At 59.1% G+C, this 21,091-nt stretch overlaps 2 protein-coding genes across 6 annotated transcripts; both read right to left on the minus strand.

The window, feature by feature from the left end:
- Nucleotides 1–149: 149 nt before the first annotated feature.
- On the minus strand, nucleotides 150–11,860 carry MAP4K2 (mitogen-activated protein kinase kinase kinase kinase 2). Of its 2 annotated transcripts, none has more exons than XM_049781142.1 (32): nucleotides 11,729–11,860; nucleotides 11,575–11,632; nucleotides 11,240–11,330; nucleotides 11,056–11,120; nucleotides 10,771–10,826; nucleotides 10,410–10,457; nucleotides 10,290–10,332; nucleotides 9,995–10,067; nucleotides 9,779–9,910; nucleotides 9,629–9,691; nucleotides 9,298–9,379; nucleotides 9,086–9,193; nucleotides 8,843–8,921; nucleotides 8,632–8,690; nucleotides 8,127–8,170; nucleotides 8,010–8,048; nucleotides 7,894–7,927; nucleotides 7,709–7,814; nucleotides 7,546–7,634; nucleotides 7,433–7,474; nucleotides 7,263–7,326; nucleotides 7,090–7,169; nucleotides 6,948–7,008; nucleotides 6,753–6,870; nucleotides 3,169–3,227; nucleotides 2,981–3,084; nucleotides 2,686–2,863; nucleotides 1,092–1,160; nucleotides 903–989; nucleotides 734–804; nucleotides 592–647; nucleotides 150–496 (listed from the first exon to the last, which is right to left on the minus strand). In XM_049781142.1, the coding sequence occupies exons 1-32, from the start codon at nucleotides 11,822–11,824 to the stop codon at nucleotides 409–411; spliced, it is 2,442 nt and encodes an 813-aa protein (XP_049637099.1). In that variant the 5' UTR covers nucleotides 11,825–11,860; the 3' UTR covers nucleotides 150–408. The 2 variants fall into 2 exon arrangements, with proteins under 2 accessions (XP_049637099.1, XP_049637097.1); XM_049781140.1 differs by having other exon boundaries at nucleotides 7,263–7,347.
- Nucleotides 11,861–12,576: 716 nt separating this feature from the next.
- On the minus strand, nucleotides 12,577–17,940 carry MEN1 (menin 1). Of its 4 annotated transcripts, none has more exons than XM_049781157.1 (10): nucleotides 17,863–17,940; nucleotides 17,033–17,493; nucleotides 15,707–15,915; nucleotides 15,430–15,558; nucleotides 15,187–15,227; nucleotides 15,027–15,114; nucleotides 14,405–14,541; nucleotides 14,159–14,294; nucleotides 13,646–13,810; nucleotides 12,577–13,548 (listed from the first exon to the last, which is right to left on the minus strand). In XM_049781157.1, exons 2-10 carry the CDS (start codon nucleotides 17,475–17,477, stop codon nucleotides 13,060–13,062), a joined length of 1,839 nt encoding a protein of 612 aa, XP_049637114.1. In that variant the 5' UTR covers nucleotides 17,478–17,493; nucleotides 17,863–17,940; the 3' UTR covers nucleotides 12,577–13,059. The 4 variants fall into 4 exon arrangements, with proteins under 4 accessions (XP_049637114.1, XP_049637112.1, XP_049637115.1 ...); XM_049781155.1 differs by having other exon boundaries at nucleotides 17,875–17,910; XM_049781158.1 differs by lacking the exon at nucleotides 17,863–17,940 and adding an exon at nucleotides 17,772–17,781.
- Between the last annotated feature and the right edge of the window lie 3,151 nt (nucleotides 17,941–21,091).

Consider the following 21,091-nt stretch of genomic DNA (forward strand, 5'->3'; position numbering starts at 1 on the left):
AGGAGCACCCCTAAGATGCCCTGGGTGCCAGGTCACCAGGAGGGAGAGGCCCTAAGGCCACAGAACATGCTGGAAGGTGGGAAAGAAGGAGGGTCCCCCAGGCTGGGTGGGGTGCGCAGGGGTATAATCAGATCAGCTTAATAGCAATCTAGTCTCTTAAATATCGTGTTCCCGGGCTTGGCAGAAAGGACAGGAAGGAAAAGTGGACAAGACGGAATGCACGGCCCAGGCTGCCTGTCCGTTCGCCTGGGCGCCCACTGCAGAGGGTTGGGGGTTGGGAGGGAGTGGGGGGGGGTCAGCAGCTTTCTCAGGTCCAGTTAGACAGAGGTGGGGAGGGCTCTCCTCCCTCCCAGCCCCTAGACTCTTCTCAGGATAATGTCTCCCTCGGCCCCAGCAGCGCTTCTGGGCTCAGTAACTGCTCTGATGGCCCGTGAGGATGTAGAGATTGCTGTGGGCCCCTGGGTTGTCAGTGGGGATGCTCTCGAGAATAATGTCCCTGCAGGGAGAGAGAGGTGAGGGGTCGTAATCTGATTTGGCCTGGGGGGATAGCCACCCCCCAACTCCCAGGAAGGGAATTCCCCCCACTCCTACCTGTGAGCTCCGAGCACTCGGAAGATCCTCGTCTCATCCGTGATCTCCTGAGTCACCTGCAAAGGAGAAGGGCATGAGGCCACCCCGTGGTGCAACCCTACAAGAAGAGAGACCTTCCTCCCAGGTTCCCGAGCCCCCGAACCTCATTGGTGTCCAGGCTGCGGCCCTGCAGGCCGTGGCTCCAGAAGGCCAGCACGCTGTCCTGCAGACACACTGATGGGGACAGCCCGTCAGCCCACGTGATTTGAGCTCCCACCTGAACCCCAGCACCCTGTGCGGGGTGTGTGTGTGTGTGTGTGTGTCTCACTCACCCACAGTCTCAATGGTGAAGTCAAAGGTCAGCTCAGGCGCAAGCGAAGCCGTGGGCTCTCCCAACAGGTTGACAATTCTCACGCAGCCTGTGTGGGGTGCAAGGAGGTGGGGATGCAAGCCTGCTTCTGCAGAGTGGGGGGCCCACAGGTCCCCCGGGTTTCCCCTGCCCCACACCACAGGGCACTCACGGTCAAAGCAGACAAGGACGGTGTCTCTGTCCACCTGGATCACTTGCTGGGCCGAGCCTGGAAGTCCCTCTGTAGGTGGAGAAGGAATATGAGGTTTGGCAGAACCCTCAGAGCCCCCTGCAGTCCCCAGGAGGATTTGGGGACCCAGCCAGCCCCTCCCCGCCCCCTGCATGTCTCACATTCCCCACAAGTAGTCTGGCAGGACAAGAATAAAGCTATTGCACAGCATGGAGAGCGTTTGTCTTGCATGCAGCTGACCTGAGTTCGATATTCGGCACTTCATAGGGTCCCCCCCACATCAAGCCTGCTAAAGTGATCCCTGAGCACACAGAGCTGGAGAAAATAAGCCCTTAGCTCTGCCAGGTGTGGCCCCAAAACTAAAAAAACAAACAAGAAGCAGCCCGGCAGGTTGGGAAAGCTGATGTCACAGTCCAGCTATGGGCTGAGAGTCAGAGAGCAAGAGGACGTGTCTGTGGGTGTGTGGGGCGCAGGGGAGAGTCCTGTGGAGCACAGGGAGGCCCAGGGCTGGCATCAGGAAGACCAGAGCCCGGCATCAATCCTAGCTCTTACTTCTGCTGGGCCACAGACCCATAAGAACCAGGCTTGATGGCTCCTGGGATGCTTGCTTGAGTCACTGGGGTGCAGGCAGGCCAACAACCCCAAAGAGTCTCTGTGTCCACTGAGTGACCTGTCAGGAGGGATCTGGAGGTCCCTGGCATCATACCCTGCTGTCTGGGCTACAGGGCCCAGAATCACCATAAGTCACTCTCCCCCCAAAAGAAAATAATACAAAATCACTGTTGGGGAGACAGTTAAAGGGTAAGGCCTTTGCAGGAAGGCCAGTCCCGGCCTGAAACCCAGCATTCATGGTCCCCTGAGCATCACAAGGGGCCATCTTTATTTTCCTCCCCCTGGCTACACTCCTGGGATGCTCAGGACTTACTCCTGGCTCTGCACTCAGGAATCACTCCCGGCAGGCTCAGGAGAACCATACGGGGGGATACTGGGCATTGGATTCGTTTCAGCTGTGTACAAGGCAAATGTCCTACCTGCTGCTATTGCTCCAGCCTTCTAGGGATCAGTCCAGAGCAGAGCAGAGACTGAGGAAAAGGCCCCCCCCACCCCACTGAGCATGACCGGGGGTAGCCATTCCAAGGCGTCCCCGAGCCAGAGGCAATTTCTGCGCAGCAGAGCCAGGAGTAACCCGAGGGCCCAGAGAGATAGCACAGCGACGTTTGCCTTGCAAGCAGCCGATCCAGGACCAAAGGCAGTTGGTTCGAATCCCGGTGTCCCATATGGTCCCCCGTGCCTGCCAGGAGCTATTTCTGAGCAGACAGCCAGGAGTAACTCCTGAGTACAGCCGGGTGTGACCCAAAAACCAAAAAAAAAAAAAAAAAAAAAAAAAGGAGTAACCCGAGCGCCGCCGGGTGTGACCCGCATGAAGGATGTGTAACACACACATACGCAAGCACAAATGATGCATGGCACATGGGAACACACATGAAGGAAGCATGACACAGCACATGGCAGCACATGCACGCTAGGGATATATGACAGTCGCACACACACGAAGGACGCTGTGCTGCCAGCTCACCAGGGGGCACGAGCACGTCGGGCGTCAGGCCGGCCTCCAGCCGCAGGATGTGGAAGAGCACCCGGCAGCCCGGCCCCTCGGGGCCCTCGGCACCCACACACACCTGCGGCAGCTCCTTCCCATCCAGCACCAGCGGCTCCAGTAGCCCCGAGGGGCTGGGCAGGGGGCTGGAGAAGTTCTGGAAGCAAGGGAGGGGAGGTTCAGGTCTCTATTCTGGGGGCTCCCACCTCCCCACCCACCCGCCAGGGATGCCCTAACCCCCCCCCCCCACTACCACCCCAGCCCCTGCCCACACCTTGAGCAGCAAGAACTTCTGCAGCGGCTCATACCACTGCAGCAGGAGCAGACTGGCCGGCAGGGCAGCTAGCAGAAAGGTGCTGCCCGTATGGGGGTTCCGCACTGCGAGGAACGGAGCGGAGCATTGAGCCACCCACTCCCCGATCTCCCGCCTGCCCACCCCCCTGCCGTCCCGACGGCTCTTACCCACTCGACACTGCAGGCAGCCTTTGGTGTCGGGAATCTTGGTGGACAGAGCAAAGCGCCTGTGGGGGACAAGCAGGACTCATGGGGCACCACTGGCAGCCCCCCCCCCAGAGCCTCTTTCTTCAAGGGACTTTTCCCAAGGGAACATCAGCGCCTCCATCAGCTAAAGGGGTGCTCGTGGAAATGGGTCAAACCGATAGAGACCGAGTCGCTTTGTGTAAGTGAGCTCCCTAGCTTGGCTGTTTGATTTTTTTTTTTCTTTTTGGTTTTTGGGTCACCCCCGGCAGTACTCAGGGGTTACTCTTGGCTCTACGCTCAGAAATCGCTCCTGGGGCGTGGAGAGATAGCACAGTGGCGTTTGCCTTGCAAGCAGCCGATCCAGGACCAAAGGTGGTTGGTTCGAATCCTGGTGTCCCATATGGTCCCCTGTGCCTGCCAGGAGCAGTTTCTGAGCAGACAGCCAGGAGTAACCCCTGAGCACTGCCGGGTGTGACCCAAAAACCAAAAAAAAAAAAAAAAAAAGAAATCGCTCCTGGATGGTTTGGGGAACTATATGGGATGCTGAGATTTGAACCACCATCCTATTGCATGCAAGGCAAACACCCTACCTCCATGTTATCCAGCCCCTATTATTATTATTGTTTGTTTTTGTTTTTGGGTCACACCCGGCAGTGCTCAGGGGTTACTCCTGATTCTATGCTCAGAAATTGCTCCTGGCAGGCTCGGGGGACCATATGGGATGCTGGGATTCGAACCACTGACCTTCTGCATGAAAGGTAAACACCCCACCTCCATGCTATCTCTCCGGCCCTGTTACTCCTGTTTTTGCGCCCTGAAATTATTCCTGGCAGGCTTGGGGAATCATATGAGATGCCGAGAATCGAGCCTGGTCAGCAGCATACAAGGCAAATGCCCTCCTGCTGTGCTATTGCTCCGGTCCTCCCCTTTTTTTCCTCTTGGTTTTTGAGCCACACCCAAAGTGCTCAGAGGTTACTCCTAGCTCTGAACTCAGGGCTCAGGGGACCCTATGCGGTGCTGGGAAGGGACCGCCCAGCCAGGGGCACCTTCCCAGCTATCCTGTCTGTCTTTAAATTCTTCCTTAGGAATGGGGTACCTGTTCTTATTTATTTGTTTTTGAGCCACATTTGGCAGTGCTCAGGGGATACTCCTGGCTCTGCACTCAGAAATCGCCACTGGAAGCTTGGGGGACCATATGGGATGCTGGGAATCGAACCTGGGTCCATCCTGTGTCAGCTGCATGCAAAGCAAATGCCCGACTGTTGTACTATCTCTCTGGCCCCCAGGGGTACCTGTTCTCCTTCCTCCCTGTTGTGAGCCAGGGCGCCCAGGTCTCCCTCCATCTCCCCATTCTGCTAGTCGCCCTACACCACCTCTTCCCCACAGGGCCTTGGCCAGAGCCAGAAACCGGCTTCACATCTGTTTTGTCTTTAACCACTGCTCCTCCAGGCTGGCCCTGCTGGCCCTGACAGGAGCTCATGAGCTGTTTTCTGCATGTCTGGCTGAAGCCAAGACTCACTCGCTTAGGGGCTGAGCTCAGGAAGCCGGGGATCAGTGGGTCCAGCTGGGACTCTCAAGAGGACATGTGCAGGAAGGGGGTGAAGGCCCCAACCTCTGGTCATGACCCATTGCTCATGGGTCCCAAGTTGCACCCGCACACCAAGGTGGCAACACCACCTGCCCCACCCATAGCCGACGCCAGCACCCCAAACTTCCTGTAGTAACCCTTAGCTCCCCTCCCCCACCCACCAACCACCAAAGAATCCTGGGGTGCCACTTTCAGAGTAAAACTGCAGTCGACCACTCTGCCTCCTGTGAGGCCACCAGACCTCCAAGCCAGCCTCGGGATTCCTTGTGCGCCCTACCTTCTGCAGGCAGCTAGACACCAAAGATCTCAGACCTGCGGGGTCCTCCCAAGTCGCCCCAACCTGTTCCACCTATGTCCCTCACCTACCCCAGTGCCCTGGCCCTGGTACATAAGTTCCCTCCAGATGTCCTTGGGGATTTACCCCAACCATGGGGCCCCCCCCTATACCCAATAAACAAGTCTGTTTAAAGGACACCTTGGCAGGGCGCTCACCCTTTTTAACCCAGGGCAGAGCAAGTGCCGGCGTGTAGAGAGAGAGGCTCAGGCATGCATAGTTCTTCAAGTACTGCTGGGAGTGAACCCCCAGCTGGAAATAGCCAGGAGCACCAACCAGACGTGACCCCCCAAGCAAACAAAATACCAGGACAGTCTGCTGTGGAGAAGCCCCGTCACCCCTGGTCCCCAAACCCTGCCAAATCCGTTTCCTAAATATCAGCCCATCTGTACAAGGACAACCGGCCCCTCCCGGGCCCTTCCTGCACCCCCCACCCCCCACCCCAGTCAGCACAGCTCACACCCTTTCTGGCCCCGTCCTGGTGAGCCGCAGTGACGTGCGCAGGAGCGCAGCTTCGGGGGAATGACTTGGAAACTATTCAGTCCCGCAGGGCTGTTAGGCTGGGCGGGCTGGCCCGGAAACTCGGGCAGCTGTCACTTGACAGGAAAGCCCAGGTGGCCGGGGCGGCGGGAGGAAAACAGCCAAGAGAGGCGACAAATTCCCGAGGATGCTGCTCAGCCTGGATCCAGCCAAGCCTGAAGCTGGCCCTCCACCCAGGAGCCACTTTGCTCCCTCGTGCTTAAGCAGGTGACATGCACCTGGAAGGATCCGGCTGACCAGAGGCACCTTCGCCACTGCTCGTGGCCAGTGCCAGCTGGACAGAGGCCAACTCTGGGCCTCCAGTGCCTTGAGGCACCTAATCTCCCTGCTTCCTGGAAGGCCTCCCCTGCCCCACTGTTCTGGATGGCCACTAGGGCTTGCTGTCCTCCTTTGGCCTGCTGGCCTCTTGGGGGCACCCTCTGTACCCCACACTCACCTTACCCCAGGCTGTCCAGGGGTTCCTTGGTGTGCCCAGATTAGCATTTGCTGCCCCAAACCAGTGCGATCCCACTTCCACACCCATTGTCTCCACCTGGCCCCTTGATAATTTGGGAAGGAGGCACCGACAGAAGATTGGGGTGTGAGCCGGCATGGTGGCACAAGTGGTAGGGCTTTTGCCTTGCATGCGCTGATCTAGGACGGATAGCGGTTCGATCCCCTGGCATCCCATATGGTCCCCCAAGCCAGGAGCAATTTCTGAGCACATAGCCAGGAGTAATCCTGGAGCGTCACCGGGTGTGCCCAAAAACAAAAAACAAAAAAAAAAAGGAAGATTGGAGTGCAGAGAGGTCATGTACACTGAGAGAGCATTCCTGAGATGCCAGAGGTGGGTGTCCTGCCCATCCAGGAGCTAGTCCTGCCCACATTCCCCCCTACTGCCCTTTTCTGTACTCACCCCTACCCGCTGCCCCCTTCTGTGCCTGGCTGCCTGGTCTCCTGCCTGCCTGCTACCCCATCTCTGTGCCCATCTAGGGTACAGACCCTGACTGCTGCCCCAGGCAGCCCTGATGCCTGGACTCCTGCCAGCTGCCCTTCCTGTGCCCATCCAAGGGCTGATCCCTGCCCTTGCCCTTGCCCGGTCTCCTACCCACCCACTGCACCAACCTGGGCACAATTCGCTGTGTGAGGCGGTTGGTGGGAATCGATAGTGGGACTTGTTGTTGCAGCCGCCGCTGCTCAAACAGGCCTGGGAGGTCGTGAGCCCAGATATGCGTGGATTTCCCTGCAGAGAGTCGGGGCTCAGCATGCACTGGGGGGGGGGGTCCTGCCCTGCCCGCTCCCCCCACCCAGCCCTGATACCTGAGAGCGAAAGCAGCACATTATTGACACAGTAGAGCCAGGAGCAGCGCTGGGAAATCAGCTGCGGGAGGAAGAATGTCAGGGGTGGGAGTGGGGGTCAGCACTGGCCACGCACCCCAAACCCCCCCACAACCCGCCTCACCTTCTCCAGTGTATCCTCATGCAGCTCGTGCAGGTTGAGGGTATAAATGCCTTCCTCAGCCCCCACCACCAGGAACTGGTCTGCGGGTTGGGGCTGGGGTCAGGGGTCGGCAGGCTCACCCCCTCATTCGCCAACCCCCAGGTCAGTCCCGCACGCCCTCCCCTCCCGCGTACCCCGGGTGACGGGGTGGATCCAGGTGACAGCGGCGTGAATGCGCAGGGGGCAGCCGTTGAAGACCTTGGAGAAGCAGGCACCCATCTGGGGAGAGGCAGGATTAGGGGTGCAGGCAGGGAGCAGGGGGTGTCCAGGGGCCACAGGGCTGCAGAGCAGAGGGGATACTTACATGCACCTTGGGGGTCGGGGGGAGCCCATGGCAGGAGGATCTCTGGGAAGGAAGGGAGGAGTCATCGGATTGAGGGGATGTGCCTGCCCTCCACCCCTTGGTCTCCCCTTCACCTCAGGATCCTCTGGGTGTTTCATGGTGGTCCAGGTGGTGGGGAGCACTGGGGAGCTGTCGGTGCTTGGGAGAGGCAGGGGTGGGGTTCCTGCAGGCACAGAACAGTGAGGAGTCCTGGCCTGCCGGGGACTGCCTCCTGGGACCCCCAAACCTGGCGCTCACCAGGGGGACTGGACAGCAGGTCCTCGGTTTGGGGCTCAGCGGACGGTGGCCCCAAGAATGGAGCCCGCTTGATGGTTCCTATGGCATCATCTGGGGAGTCCAGCTCCTGAGAGGGGGACAGCCAGCTGTGACATGTCCCTTATTCACCCCCTTCTCTACACCCCTCCCTACCCACACTCCCTTACCTGGAGGGCCAGGGCTGGCCGGATGGTGAGGCTCCTGCAGACAAATTGGGGTACCTGAGGAGTGAGCTGGGAGTGGACCAACCTACCCAGTGGACCCCCTTGGCATGGCCTCTCACCTTTCCTCCAGCGCCTCCTGGACAGACTGCAGCAGGCTCCTGGAGGGTGGGTGGCTAGGGTCAGAGGTCAGCAGGCTGTGGTGGGGTCCCTCCCTGCAGTCTCCCACCTTGACTCACCCGCTTAGCTCCTCTTGCCCTAGTAGCGTCCATTCTTCCTCCCACTGTGGGGAAACCGAATCAGAAAACAGGAGAGAGGTCACATGAGAGCACACAGAAATTTGTGGGGGGCAGATAGGGGTAGAAGTCAGCACAGCAGTTCAGGAGTCGCTTGTGCCTGACCCTGGTTTCTCATTCCCCAAACCATAGGGTCCCCAAGTGCTCCTGGGCTGGACCCCTCCAGGCCTGGGACTTGGGTACCATTTCCTTGGGCCTGTGCATGGATGAAACTTCCAATCTGGCTGTGGAGAATGCTGTGGGGTCCCCAGCCTCCAAAGCAGTACTTGGGAATCCCCCATGTCCATCACCAAACAGAAGAATGGGGACCAAGGAGACAGGAAGGGTGGGGGGCAGGAAGGCAGAACTGGGGGTGCATAGCAGCTGGGGTTGGGCTCTTGCTGGATGGCCTGGTCACCCCACACTCTGCCTACACCCGACACCCTTCTTGCCCAGCGGACCCCCTCACCGGCTCATTGAGTGGGTCGGTCTCCTTCCTGCGGGGGGCGCCAAATTTCACCTGGTGAACTGGGGGGCCCAGCAGGCACAAGTTAGGGGGTAGTCTTTCAGGCCTGGCCCCACCATCACCCCACATTTATACGGTGTCCTGGTCCCCGAAACCCACCACAGGGTTTCCAGTAGGCCCCCAAAGCCACACACACAGCCCCCCCCAGACTCACACTGGACCTCAGAGGGGGTCCTCTCGGCAGGGCCATGCTGCCCCCGGGGGTGAATGGTGTCTGGGAACATGTCAAAGGTCTAGAAAGAAGAGAAATGGGTTGGTAGACTCCCACGGCCATACTGGCTCACGCCAAGGCTGAGGAGCAGTCAGGGAAGGCACCTCACTTCATAACTAGAGCACCCAGAATCTGAGTTAAGGGCCTACCAGGCCAAGGCACCACTCCCCAGCTCCCTGCACCCACCTCCAGCTCACAGTCTTCCGGGGACGGCGCCCCCAAATGGGGATCACTGGCTTTGTCCAAAAGCTGCGTGAGGAGCGCCCGGGGGAGCTGCTGTGTGGTGAAGGGGTGCTGGTGATGGAGACAGAGGAGGAAGGGTTAGGCCAGGCCTCAGGGCCCTTCCCCACCATCTGCACATCACCCCTTTCCCAACCCCATGACCGCCCCCCTCTAACCTGCAGAAGCTTCTCTGCTGTGGGTCTCTTCTTGGGGTTCTTGGTCAAGGCCAATTTGAGGAAGTGGTGGAAATTCTGGGTCCTGGTGGGCACGAGAGTCCCCCAGTTCCTGCGTCAGGTGGGCCGTAGGGCCTGGGCCAGGCCAGAGGTTCCACCATGCAAGGAGAGAGGTGACCCACAGGGGGTTCCCTCATAATGGCCCCCCATCTCAGCTCCCTGCTTTCTTCCCAAGTCATTCAGCCTTGTCTAAGGGCCCAAGTGGGGAAGTCAGTGGTACCCCTGGGCCTGTGGAGGCCATCCCTAGGACCTAGCCAAAAAGGGGGACCCTCACCAGTGTGTCTTGTCTCTTAGCTTGGGAGGCTGGAAACTGCTTTTGGACATGAGCATCAAGGCCCTGTGAGGAGTATCAGGCCAGGGGTCAAAGGTCAGCAGAGATCTCTTGGGGACCAGGCTGGGGGTGGGGACTGAGCACTCAGCTGACCTCATGGGGTGCAGGTGGAAGAGGGGGGGCTGCAGCTCGCCCAGCTCGATGGCGGTGATGCCCAGGGCCCACACGTCACACAGCTCATTGTAGCCTCCTTTGCGCTCCACGGCTGCCACCTCCGGCGCCATCCTGGGGGGGGAACGACAGAGGGGATGAAACCCCTGAAAGGAGGCACCATGCGGTCCCCTCTGCCCTCACCTCCAGCAGCCTCACCAGTAGGGCGTCCCGATGAACGACCTCCGCTTCGCCACAGACGCTGTCAGCTCGCCTGATACCCCAAAGTCCGCTGTGGGGAGAAAGAGCTCCACATGAGGCCTCTGCACCCCCAGCCTATACCAGGGCCCCCCCAAGGCCTGGTGGGACTCAGGCCCCTACTTAGATTCCATGGAAACTCAAGTACCCCCAGGTTTGCAGGTAGGGGGGTACCTAGTCCAATGGATGACACCCAGACCCTAGCCAGCTCCATGAGTCTTCCTGGGTCCCCCACATGGGACCCCCTGGGACTGACCTAACTTGACATCTCCCTGGAGCGTGAGGAGAAGGTTGGCTCCCTGTGGGAATGGAGGAGTCGATCACATGGGGCACCCCAACAGCATCCCCCCACCCTGTGCCCCTCAACTCCCCCTACCTTGATGTCCCTGTGAATCTTCCCCTGACAGTGCAAGTGGTGTAGTCCCTGGGAACAAGCAGGAGCTCATGAGCACAGCACCCCAGTGCCATCCCACCTCCCTGAGCCCCCCCTCCAGGCTGGGGCCCCCCACCCAGGCCACTTCCTCCCCCCTCTCCCCAAACAGGAAGTGACTGAGCCAAGAGGGAAATGGGCCGCTTCCGGCAACGGGGCTGGGGGCCCGTCCCCACCCACTGGCCAGCAGCCCCTCGGACCAGCTCCCCCCAACCCAGCACCCCTTCCACCAGCCAGCTGGGCTCTCAGCCTACAGCTCCTGGGAACTGGGGGTGTGAGCAGCACAGGGCCCCCCCCATTCTGCTACCTTCAGGGCCTCCCGGCAGACGTAAGCAATCTGCCGCTCCTCCAGTGGGCCCGTGGCTACAAGGGAAAGGGGAGCAGGCTGGCATGAGAGTCTGGTATGTGCGGTGGGGTCCTCTCCCTCGGGTCCCCCCAGAAACTGCTAGTGCTAGGCGCAGGGGTGCTGGCCTCATCCTCTCCCTGCCTGTGGGGGAGCCAGGGACCAGAGATGCCAGCGTGTGTGTCTCAAGGTCAGAAAGGCTCTCAAGAGTTGGAGGGGCCCTCCCAGATGTGACCCTCACCCCCTCACCGTGGTAGATCTCCTGCAGGGAGCCCCCTCCGCAGAACTCCATGCAAATCCACAAGCGATCATTCCTGGGTGAGGGAAAATACACACAGAGCTGGGGGGGGTGCCAGGATGCCAGGCAGAACCTGTGATGGTGGGGGGCTGGCTGCAGGGGATGCTGGAGTGTGGGGGGGGACGGGCACCCCACCTGAGGTAGCTGCCGATGTAGGCCACCACGTTGGGGTGGCGGCACTCCCGGAGGATGGTGATTTCCTGCTGGAGGGAGCTGATGTCGTCTCCTGGGGGTGGGGTGGGGGTGCAGGCAGATGGGGTACAGCTGCTGGAGTGAATTCTTGAACTCGGGGAGGGGGGGCCCCCCCTTTGCAAACTGGGCAAAAGCCAGAGCCGGGAGAAGCAGGAGGAGGAGGAGGTGGAGGAGGACCAGAGGCAGGGCAAGGTGATCCCCGAGACAGGCCTCTGGGGATTTGGGGGTGCTCCAGGGAAATGTCAACTCTCCGCCCCGCAAGCCAGCCCAGGCCTCACCTGGGTCCAGCTTCACGATCTTGACCGCGGCCAGCTCGGACGTGACCGTGTCTCGCGCCTGCAGGTTGCGGGGTGCGGCGGGGTGAGATGGGGCGGCCCCCCCAGGCCGACGGGGCCCCCCCAAAGCCGCCCGCGCCCGCCCCGCCGCGCGCACCTTGTACACGTCGCCGTAGGTGCCGGCCCCGACGCGCTGCAGCAGCTCGAAGCGGTCCCGCGGGTCCTGCAGCGACACATCCCGCAGCAGCGCCATGGCCCGGCGCCGGGCGAGCGGCGAGGCCGGCGCGGGCGGCGCGGGGCGGGGCAGGCGGGCGGGCCCGGCGGCTCCGGGGCCACGGGAGGCGGAGCCGGGCCGGGGAGGAGCCGCAGCCCCGACTGCCGCCTCTGCCCTGCCGGCAGGGGGTGCCCGCGGAAACCGGGGCAGGCCAGAGGCAGGTTGGGGGGCCTGCCAGGTCCACCTTGGTCCCCCAGTTCTCTCCTGGAAGAGCCTAGGGGTGCCAATGCAAAGGGGAAGAAGGTAAAAGGAAAAAGGGGGTGCCTCACCCCCACCCCATCACTTTTTGTTCTTGGCTTTTGAGTCACACTTAGTGATACTCAGAGGTTACTTACTACTCCTGGCTATGTGCTCAGATATGGCTTCTGGCTCAGGGACTATATGGGACGCCGGGGATCGAACCTAGATCCACCCTGGGTGGGCTGCATGCAAGGCAAACGAACGTCCTATTGCTGTGCTATCTCTCCCGCCCCAATCCTCTCCTCCCATCACTTTCCCAGATCAAACACAAACTTTTTTTTTTTTTTTTAACAAAATGTATTTATCTTCCTTGAAACTGAAAAATAAATCTATGTACAAAACAGGAAGCGATCAGGCTCCCTTCACCCAGTCGTAACCCCCTACGTGTTCCTTCTGGGGGTCCTCCTAGAGGGTTGGGAGTGAGGTCCGTTCTGATCTGGGGACAGCAGGGTCTGGAGAGGAGCGAGCAGGTTTTGGGCTGGAGCGGGGCAGTGGGGCGGGGGGGGGGGGGGGGGCCTGGGACGGTGGGTTTCCAAACTCTGGAAGCGGCACCTCAATTCTTTGAGGAGCGAGGGGGCTTGACTGCAGAGTCATGGAATTTTCAAGTGTAGAAACATACTCCTAGGGGCTGGGTGAGGTTCTGGGGTGGGAATGGGTAACCTGTGCTTCTAGGGTAAACGTGACATCTGGGCCCCGTGGGGTAGAACACCCCTGAGCAGCAATGGACAAGCCTACAAGAGTCCCAGATGCCCAGGGGCCCTGACTTCTTGGTGGCTAGCCCCCGAGAGTCTGCAGGCAGCCAGGAAGGTTCTTTCCATTGGGCCGCTGAGATAATGGGGGTCGGAATCCATAAGCCGATGACAGGCAGGGTCCAAATTCGGGCTAGGGGATCTTCCCCAGTGTTGTATCCAGTCAGGGGTGAGACTTGGAGCTGACTGTGGGGGTGTGTCAGGGCCAGGGGGCGAGAGGGGGGCTCAGAGTCCCTTGCGCTGCCTCTTGAGGAAGGAGAGCGTGTAGTCGCTGGGCGTGGACACCTTCTGCTTCTTCATCTGCACCTGCGACTGTGCCGTGAGCTGCAGCTTGATGGCGCTCGAGTTGATCTTGGTGGCCACCAGCAGCTCCTTCATGCCCTTCATCTTCTCACTCTGGAAGGTGAGCACTGGGCCTTCAGGGGGTGGCGAGGCCGCCGGCGCGGGCACAGGGGCAGCACTGCTGCCCTCCGGGCCCCGGGCTGGGCCTGGGACTGGTACTGGTCCTGGGGGCTTTCGGGGGGGTGCCGGCACAGTGCCAGGCCCTGAGCCGGGGCCCTTGTCCAGCGCTGGCTTCTTGGGCGGTGGAGGCTCCTCAGGCTTGGACTCTCGGCGTGGACCCCGCCGGCGGCCTTCCCGGGCCTCCTCACCCCACGGCTCCTCGGCCTCAGCCGTGTCGGCCTCACGGCTCACGATGCGTACTTTCTGTCGCACCTGCAGATGGGGGGAGGGCTTCAGGGTCCAACCTGGCCACACTGACCCCCCCCACACTGCTCTCTCAACCCCATCACCCAGACAGCTTGGTCCTCACCTGGCCCTCGAAGCGGCCCAGGGACTGCACCAGGAAGGTGGCCCAGCCCACATGCAGCACGGGCGTGGGGCTGCCCTCCTCCCACTTGCAGATGCCATCGTAGAAGCGCAGCAGATGGGCGAAGCACTCGGGGTCCTGCAGGGCAGAGCCCTGGCTTGGGGAGCCCTGGGAAAGGAGGGATCAGGGGAGGGGACACAGTCAGATGCCTCACTAGGGCCAAGAGCCCCAGCGCCCAGGGAGATGGTTTCACTGGCTGGAGCTCAAGCTTTGTAAAGGAGCCCAGGTTTGACCCCCAGACACCAGCCATGAGTGCCCGAGTGTGACCCTAAAATCACACTACAACCAAGTCGACACTGGTTGGCTCAGGCTTTCTCCTCCATGCCAGCTTTGCACCAGAGGAAGGGCAAGTCCAGGAAGGGGACAGTTGGTCCTCCTCTCCCTTGCCCAGCAGGTTCTGGGAGTCACCCTTAAGCACTCTGGGTGCCCTGAGGAACGCCCCAAGGGTCACTTCACCTGGCTCTGCTCCCCCGCTCGCTCTTCGCCGGCCTCTAGCAGGCTGGCGGCCTCCTTCAGCAGGTTGGGGATGACGTCGTTGGCTACCTCAAAGAATTCCTTGTAGATCTCCTCGTCTTCACGGCAGTAGTTGTAGCTGTGGGGGGGTGGGGGGGGGAGACACTGAGGGCCTGCCCAGGGGGACCCCTGGCCAGCTCCCCTAAGTGCTGCATCGAGAGCAGGGCAGAAGTTGGGGGCGGGGCTCACTCCTGGATGACCGTGGCCGTGTCCGCCCAGGCCTGCAGGGCTTCGCGCACGTTGCGATTGCGGCAGTGGAAGCCAGCCAGGTACATGTAGGGGTAGATGTGCTCGTCCTGGTAGTGGGCCTTGGCGGAAGCAATGCCCTGGTGAACAGAGTGGGTTGGTGGGGGGGGGGCTCAGGCATGCACCCCGCTGACCCCACCGAAGCACAAAATGAACCCCCTCGAGGGTCTTCTCCAGCTCTCCTTCCCTGACCTCTGCCTGCCAGCCTCACCACCAGGTGTGCAGGTGTGGGGGGAAGCAGACCTAGGAACTGGGTGCACTCCTATGGGAATACCAAAGCCCTAGACCCAGTCTACATTCCTCGCCCCTCACCCCCAAGTTACTGCCCTTCCTCAGGGCTCCCACGTTTGGCCTGATACTTGAGCCCAAAACAGGCCCCAGAAAATTCCAAGGGTCTGGTGCTGTGAGAAATGAGACCTTATTATACGGGAGATGTTCCCATTGGGTATCATGTGGCCCTACAGGGGGGCTGGGGCCACCATCACCATCTGCTTAACCCTCACCCCTCAGTGCTTCTCTGGTCACCTGACCCGCCGCTCCCTCCAGGTCTAGCAGCTGTTCTTACCTTATGGTAGAGCGTCAGGGGGTCTGGCCGGCCAGGGGTGGGTTCCAGCTCCTCCAGATCTGCCAGGTTCCCCAGCGCCATGGGGTACCTGGAAAGAAATCATGAGTGTAGCTGCCCCCAGACCCCCAATGCCCAGCGTTGGCCCTACCTCCCTACCGACCTTTCCAGATGTCCCAGGTCATAGAGGAGCCACAGCAGCTTCTAGAGGCCAAAGGAGAGAGATATGAATCAAGGGTGTTGAAAATGGGGTGCAAGGTCCTCCCTTGGGGCAGAAAGGCCCAGCCTCCACCAGAGCCTTTCCAGGCTACATTCCGCTCTCCCCAAGCTCTGGCAAAGCAAGCACTGTGAAACCCAGATACGGAGGTAGGGGGGGCACACAAGGATGGGGTGCCCTGGCTCCCACCTGCTGCAACTGCAGCAGCTCCAGTGAGTCAGTGTGTAGGTCGATGGACGGGTTGATGGCGCACACCATGAAGGCCACCTCCATCTTGCGGTCACAGCGCATGTAGGAGCCCTTCAGGTACAGCCAGCTCTGGAGGTCAAAGGTCAGACAGGAGGTCAAGGGTCAGAGCTGATGCCCCTCACCAGCTCCAGGAGCCCCCCAGCCTGACTGACCCTTGTCCCCCTTCCCTGGCATGGGGTGGGGACTGTAGCAGGAGTATCCCTAAGGGGCAGCATACCCGCTCAGCCACACCCGCGTTGACGGTCTGGCCCCTGCGATCCTCATTCCCCTTGCCATGCCAGGTGACCTCCGCCGTCTGCTCGCCGTTGGGCCCAAACACCACCCACGCATGGTCCTCAGATAAGGCCAGGTGGACATCACGGAGCCCCAGAGCCTGGCAGGCCCCCACGACCGCGAAGGCCACGCCAGAGCTGTCTAACTTAGTGCCTGTGAAGGGAGAGGCAGTTAGTGCGCGGGGGTCCCTTTAGACTCTCGTCTTGCCCCTCCCAACTGCACCCCAAAACTCTGATCCCCTGTCCACCACCCCTCCCAACCTTTCCTACTCTGTGCTAAGCAGAGATCCCTCCTGGTGCCACTCCTTACTCTAGGCTTCCTGGGATTTCCAGGCGGCTTGCTGAGGTTCCACCTTTGACCCTTCACGCAACCATGGAACCCTTCTCTTTGTTTGTTTTTGGTTTTTTGGGTCACACCTGGTAGCACTCAGGGGTTACTCCTGGCTTTGCGTTCAGAAATCACTCCTGAGTGGCTGGAGAGATAGCATGGAGGTAGGATGTTTCCCTTGCATGCAGAAGAACGGTGGTTCGAATCTCGGCATCCCATATAGTCCCCCGAGCCTGCCAGGAGCGATTTCTGAGTGTAGAACCAGGAGAAACCCCTGAGCGCTGCCAGGTGTGATCCAAAAACCAAAAAAATTAAAAAAAAAAAAATCACTCCTGGCAGGCTCGGAGGACCCTATGGGATGCCAGAATTCAGACCACCGTCAGTCCTGGGTCGGCTGAGTGCAAGGCAAACTCCCTATCGCTGTGCTATCTCTCCAGGCCCTGTTCTGCTCTTAATTTCAGAGTTTTCCCATCTCACTGTGCCTCTTAGGGGTCCAACTGGGTCAGCCAAAAAAGAAAAAGAAAAAAATAAGAAAATCAGGATGCCAGAGCCACACCCCTTCACAGGAACTGGGATTTCTCTGCAGGCCTGTCCAAGCTCAGAAGCTGCCTGAAATCCTTCCCAAAATGCCCTGACTGGCCTGCCCTTTGCCTTTAGCTTCTGGAGGTCAAATCTATCTGGTTCCTTTGCAAACACTTTTAAGGCTATTGTTCCATCACCGCAAACATGGCCAGATTTGGGGCTCCTCAAACCTCCAACCTGCTTCTGCTCTGATCCTCTGGCTGGGGGGACTGGAAGGATCTGGAGGAAATGATGAGGTTTGTGTGTGTGTGGAGGCAGACCAGGTCCTGCCTTTGGAACCTGGCTTCCCCTCTGGGGAGGGATCTCAGCATCGCTCCCTGCAGAGATGGGGTGTCTCCCAGGGTGTCCACGGGGCTCCCACCTGTGATGAAGCTGAAGAGCGACTGGATATGCGCCCGATCTTTGAAGTAAGAGCGGCTGAGGCTGTTCCAGATGACATCGGAGACCTTCTTCACCAGCTCGCGGCTCGAGACGCCCCCCTCGCGGGGGTACAAGGACAGATCCACGGCGCCCCGGATCTGCGCAGTGAAGCGGGCGTAGAGGGCCGCGATGATGGACAGGTCAGCCACGGGGAAGTAGGTGAGGGCGCCCGGCGGGTCGGGCGCGGGGATGGGCTGGAAGGTGAGTTCAGGCACGTTGGTGGGGATGACGCGGTTGACAGCCAGGAAATGCTCCACGAAGCCCAGCACCAGGGACAGGAGCACCAGGTCGGGCTCCTCCCGGCCCAGCTCGGCCGCGAACAGGCGCACCACGTCGTCGATGGAGCGCAGCGGGAAGAGCGTCTTCTGGGCGGCCTTGAGCCCCATGGCGGCGGGCCTGGGCCTGCGGGGAGCAGGGCAAGGAGGAGATGGGTTAGGAGTGCACCTTGGGGAATCCCCTTCCCAGCCCTTTCACCCTTGCACCCGTCCCCCAGGGGCGCCCCCTCTTTTCCCACCAAGACAGACCCTTGCTCGGGCCTATGCTGCAAAGCTGGGCCTTCTTGTCCCACCCAGGCCTGCAAGCCCCATTGCCCCCAGGGATAAGGGGTGCACCCCAGGACGCCTCCCAGGACCCTCAAAGGCCTCCCGGGCTCGTCTCTACTCCCCAGAGCTGCCCCGCACCCCGACAGGCCGCCCCCAAGACGCCCCCGGGACAAGCCCCCCTAAGTCCCAAGAATGCTCGTCCTGGCCCCAGGCAGGCCCCCGCGCCCACCTCCGCGCTTACATCCCACACAAGGCACCGCGGCGCCCGCCCGTGGCCCGCTGGGAAATGTAGTTCCGCCTGCCCTCCACGGGCCGCGCTGCCTCCTGGGAAGTGTAGTTCCGAGCTTTTTCCCCCATCGCCCTGTCTCGCACTCGGAGGCCCCTGCCCAGCCCCGAGCGCAGGGGCTTCTGGGAAAGATGGTCCACGTTGCGGGCGCCCCGGCGGGCCGGAGCCTTGGTGCATCTTGGGAAATGTAGTTCGCGGGAGCCACGAGCCGCGGGCAGTCAGTGCGCAAGCGCAGGTTGTTGTGCGCTGCAGAGGGGACACAGACGCTTAGTTGGGCAGTCTTTTTATTTGTTTGTTTGTTTTTGGGTTTTGGATCATGCCCGGCGGCTCAACTCAGGGGTTCCTCCTGGTTCTGCGCTCAGAAATCGCCCCTGGCAGGCTCAGGGGCCCATATGGGATGCCGGGATTCGAACCACCGACCCTCCTGGGTCAGCTCTGTGCAAGGCAAACTCCCTACCACTGTGCTATCTCTCCGGCCCCTTGGATACTCTTTTTAATCGGACATAAACAAATGCAAACCCTGTTCTAGGTCTACAAGTTTTCTGGGGTGTAATAAAGGGAAGATGGCGTTTGGGCTACATTCAGAGGGTGGGTGGGTTGCTCGGTGGTCACCCCGTACTATCCCTCTGACTCCTTCCCTAAAAAGAAAATTAAACACGTGCAGTGAAGCAGCTAAAAGACCATGTTCTGTGACCCAAGCAATAGGAAACTCTAGTTTTGCCTGCAGCGGTCCCCAATTCTGTCTCTGACATCCCATCTGGTGCTCAGCACAACCAGGAGTAACCCCCCTGAGTATAGCGAGGTATGACCCAGAACCAAACAAAAAGAACAATTGTTGGGTGGAGAGTGATCCCTGCACACAGCCAGGAGTAAGCCCTGAACAAAGCTGGGTGTGGCCCCCCAAAAACAAATAAGGCCATTGTTGGGGCCAGTGAGAGAGCTCAGTGGCCTGGGAGCATGCTTTGCATGTGGGAGGTTCCAGTTCAATCCTTGGTTTCCCGGTTCCCAGGATCAATCCTTCATCCCATCCCACCCCCAGCACAGAGCCTGAAGTAACCACCAAGCACTACTGGGTGTGGCCCAAAAAAACAAAAAAAAAAAAAAGACTTTTAATGGCACTCTCTTCTGGAGGGGCCCCTATTCCAGCTTTAGGGTAAATCGGTTCTTTTCTTTATGGCCCTCTCCCATCTCTTTTTCTACTCTTCCTTCTTTCTCATCTCACATTCTCCTTGAAATAAATTTCCTTCACCAATAAGACTATTAACTTTTGGGGGCCGAAGAGATCGCATAGTGGTAAGGCGTTTGCCTTAGACGCAGAAGGATGGTGGTTCGAATGCCGGCATCCGATGTGGTCCCCCGAGCCTGCCAGGAGTGATTTCTGAGCATAGAGCCAGGAGTAACCCCTGCACGCTGCCGGGTTTGACTCCCCCCCCCCCCAAAAAAAATAAAAGACTATTAACTTCTAAAGAATAAACAGATAGGGACAGAAGAAATAGTACAATGAGTAGCATAGAGGGTAGTGGGAAGGGCATTTGCCTTGTATGTGGCCAACCCAGATTTGATCCTGGGCATTCCATATGGTTCCCTAGGCCTGCCAGGAGTAATTACTGAGTGCAGAGCCAGGAGTAACCCCTGAGCACTGCCGCTGGTTGTGGCCCCCAAACAAAACACACACAAAAACCAAAAAAGCAGTCATTGGGCCAAGTGATGGTACGGACAGAGGGTGGGACATTTGTCTTGCATGTAGCTGACCAGGGTTTGATCCCCTGCACCTCACATGGTCCCTGAAGCCCTGAGACAGTTAGCTCTGAGCAGAGAGCCAGGAGAAAACCCTGAGCACCACCGGGTATGGCTCGCAAAATAAAAAAATCTAAATAATCACGGCTAGAGAGATAGCACAGTGGTAGGGCGTTTGCCTTGCATGCAGGACAGTTGGTGGTTCAAATCTTGGCATCCTGCATGGTCCCACAAGACTGCCAGGAGCGATTTCTGAGCACAGAACCAGGAGTAACCCCTGAGCGCTGCCAGTTGAGACCCCCCACAAATATAAATAAAACAAAGTCACAGTCAACGTAGTTGGATAGAATGACTGAAGTGCTGAGCATTTGCTGCAAGAAGCTCAGGTCCAATTCCCCCTCAACCCCCTCCAGCCCTTAGCCAATAGAAGGTCCTGAATAGCAGGACATATCATCTCCATTCCAAACAAACAAACAGACAAACCACATAGCAAATACTGCAGCACGCACTAATGAGGATCCATCCCTCTTCCCTGTTCTACCATTTTGTTGTTTTTGTCTTCATTTCTTGCCACCAGCGATGCTCAGTACTTACTCCAGGCTCTGTGCTAAGGCATCATTCCTGTCAATATGGGATGCTGAGGATTGGATCTACCCAGGTCAGCAAGGTAAACTCCCTACTGCTCCCTCCAGAATTTTTTTGTGTTCTTTTTTTTTTTTTTGGGTCACACCCGGCGGTGCTCAGGGGCTACTCCTGGCTGTCTGCTCAGAAATAGCTCCTGACAGGCACGGGGGACCATATGGGACACCGGGATTCGAACCAACCACCTTTGGTCCTGGATCGGCTGCTTGCAAGGCAAATGCCGCTGTGCTATCTCTCCAGGCCCTTTTTGTGTTCTTTTGGGGACACACCCAGAGGTGCTCAGGGGTTACTCTGGCTTTGTGCTTAGAAATTGCTAGAAATTGGGGCCGGAGAGATAGGATGGAGGTAAGGTGTTTGCCTTTCATGCAAAAGGTCATTGGTTCGAATCCTGGCATCCCATATGGTCCCCCGTGCCTGCTAGGAGCAATTTCTGAGCGTGGAACCAGGAGTGACCCCTGAGCACTGCCGGGTATGACCCAAAAACCAAAAAAAAATAAAAATAAAAAAAATAACTTGCCAGAAATTGCTCCTGGCACCCTGGGGGGTCACATGGGATGCGGAGGATCAAACCTGCTTTTGCATTGGTCAAAGCTGTTGTTGCTTGCAAGGCTAACACCCTCCCCACTGTGCTGCTGTGCTCTCAGCTCAGGGCCCCAGAATTTTGTTTCTAACGCCAGAAAGAGCTTTTTGTTTGTTTGTTTGTTTGTTTTTGGGCAGCACCCTGCGATGCTTGGGTTACTCCTGGATCTGCACTCAAAAATAACTCTTGGCAGGCTCGGGGGACCATATGTGA

Source organism: Suncus etruscus, chromosome 9 (assembly GCF_024139225.1).
Source record: "Suncus etruscus isolate mSunEtr1 chromosome 9, mSunEtr1.pri.cur, whole genome shotgun sequence".
NCBI lineage: Eukaryota > Metazoa > Chordata > Mammalia > Eulipotyphla > Soricidae > Suncus > Suncus etruscus.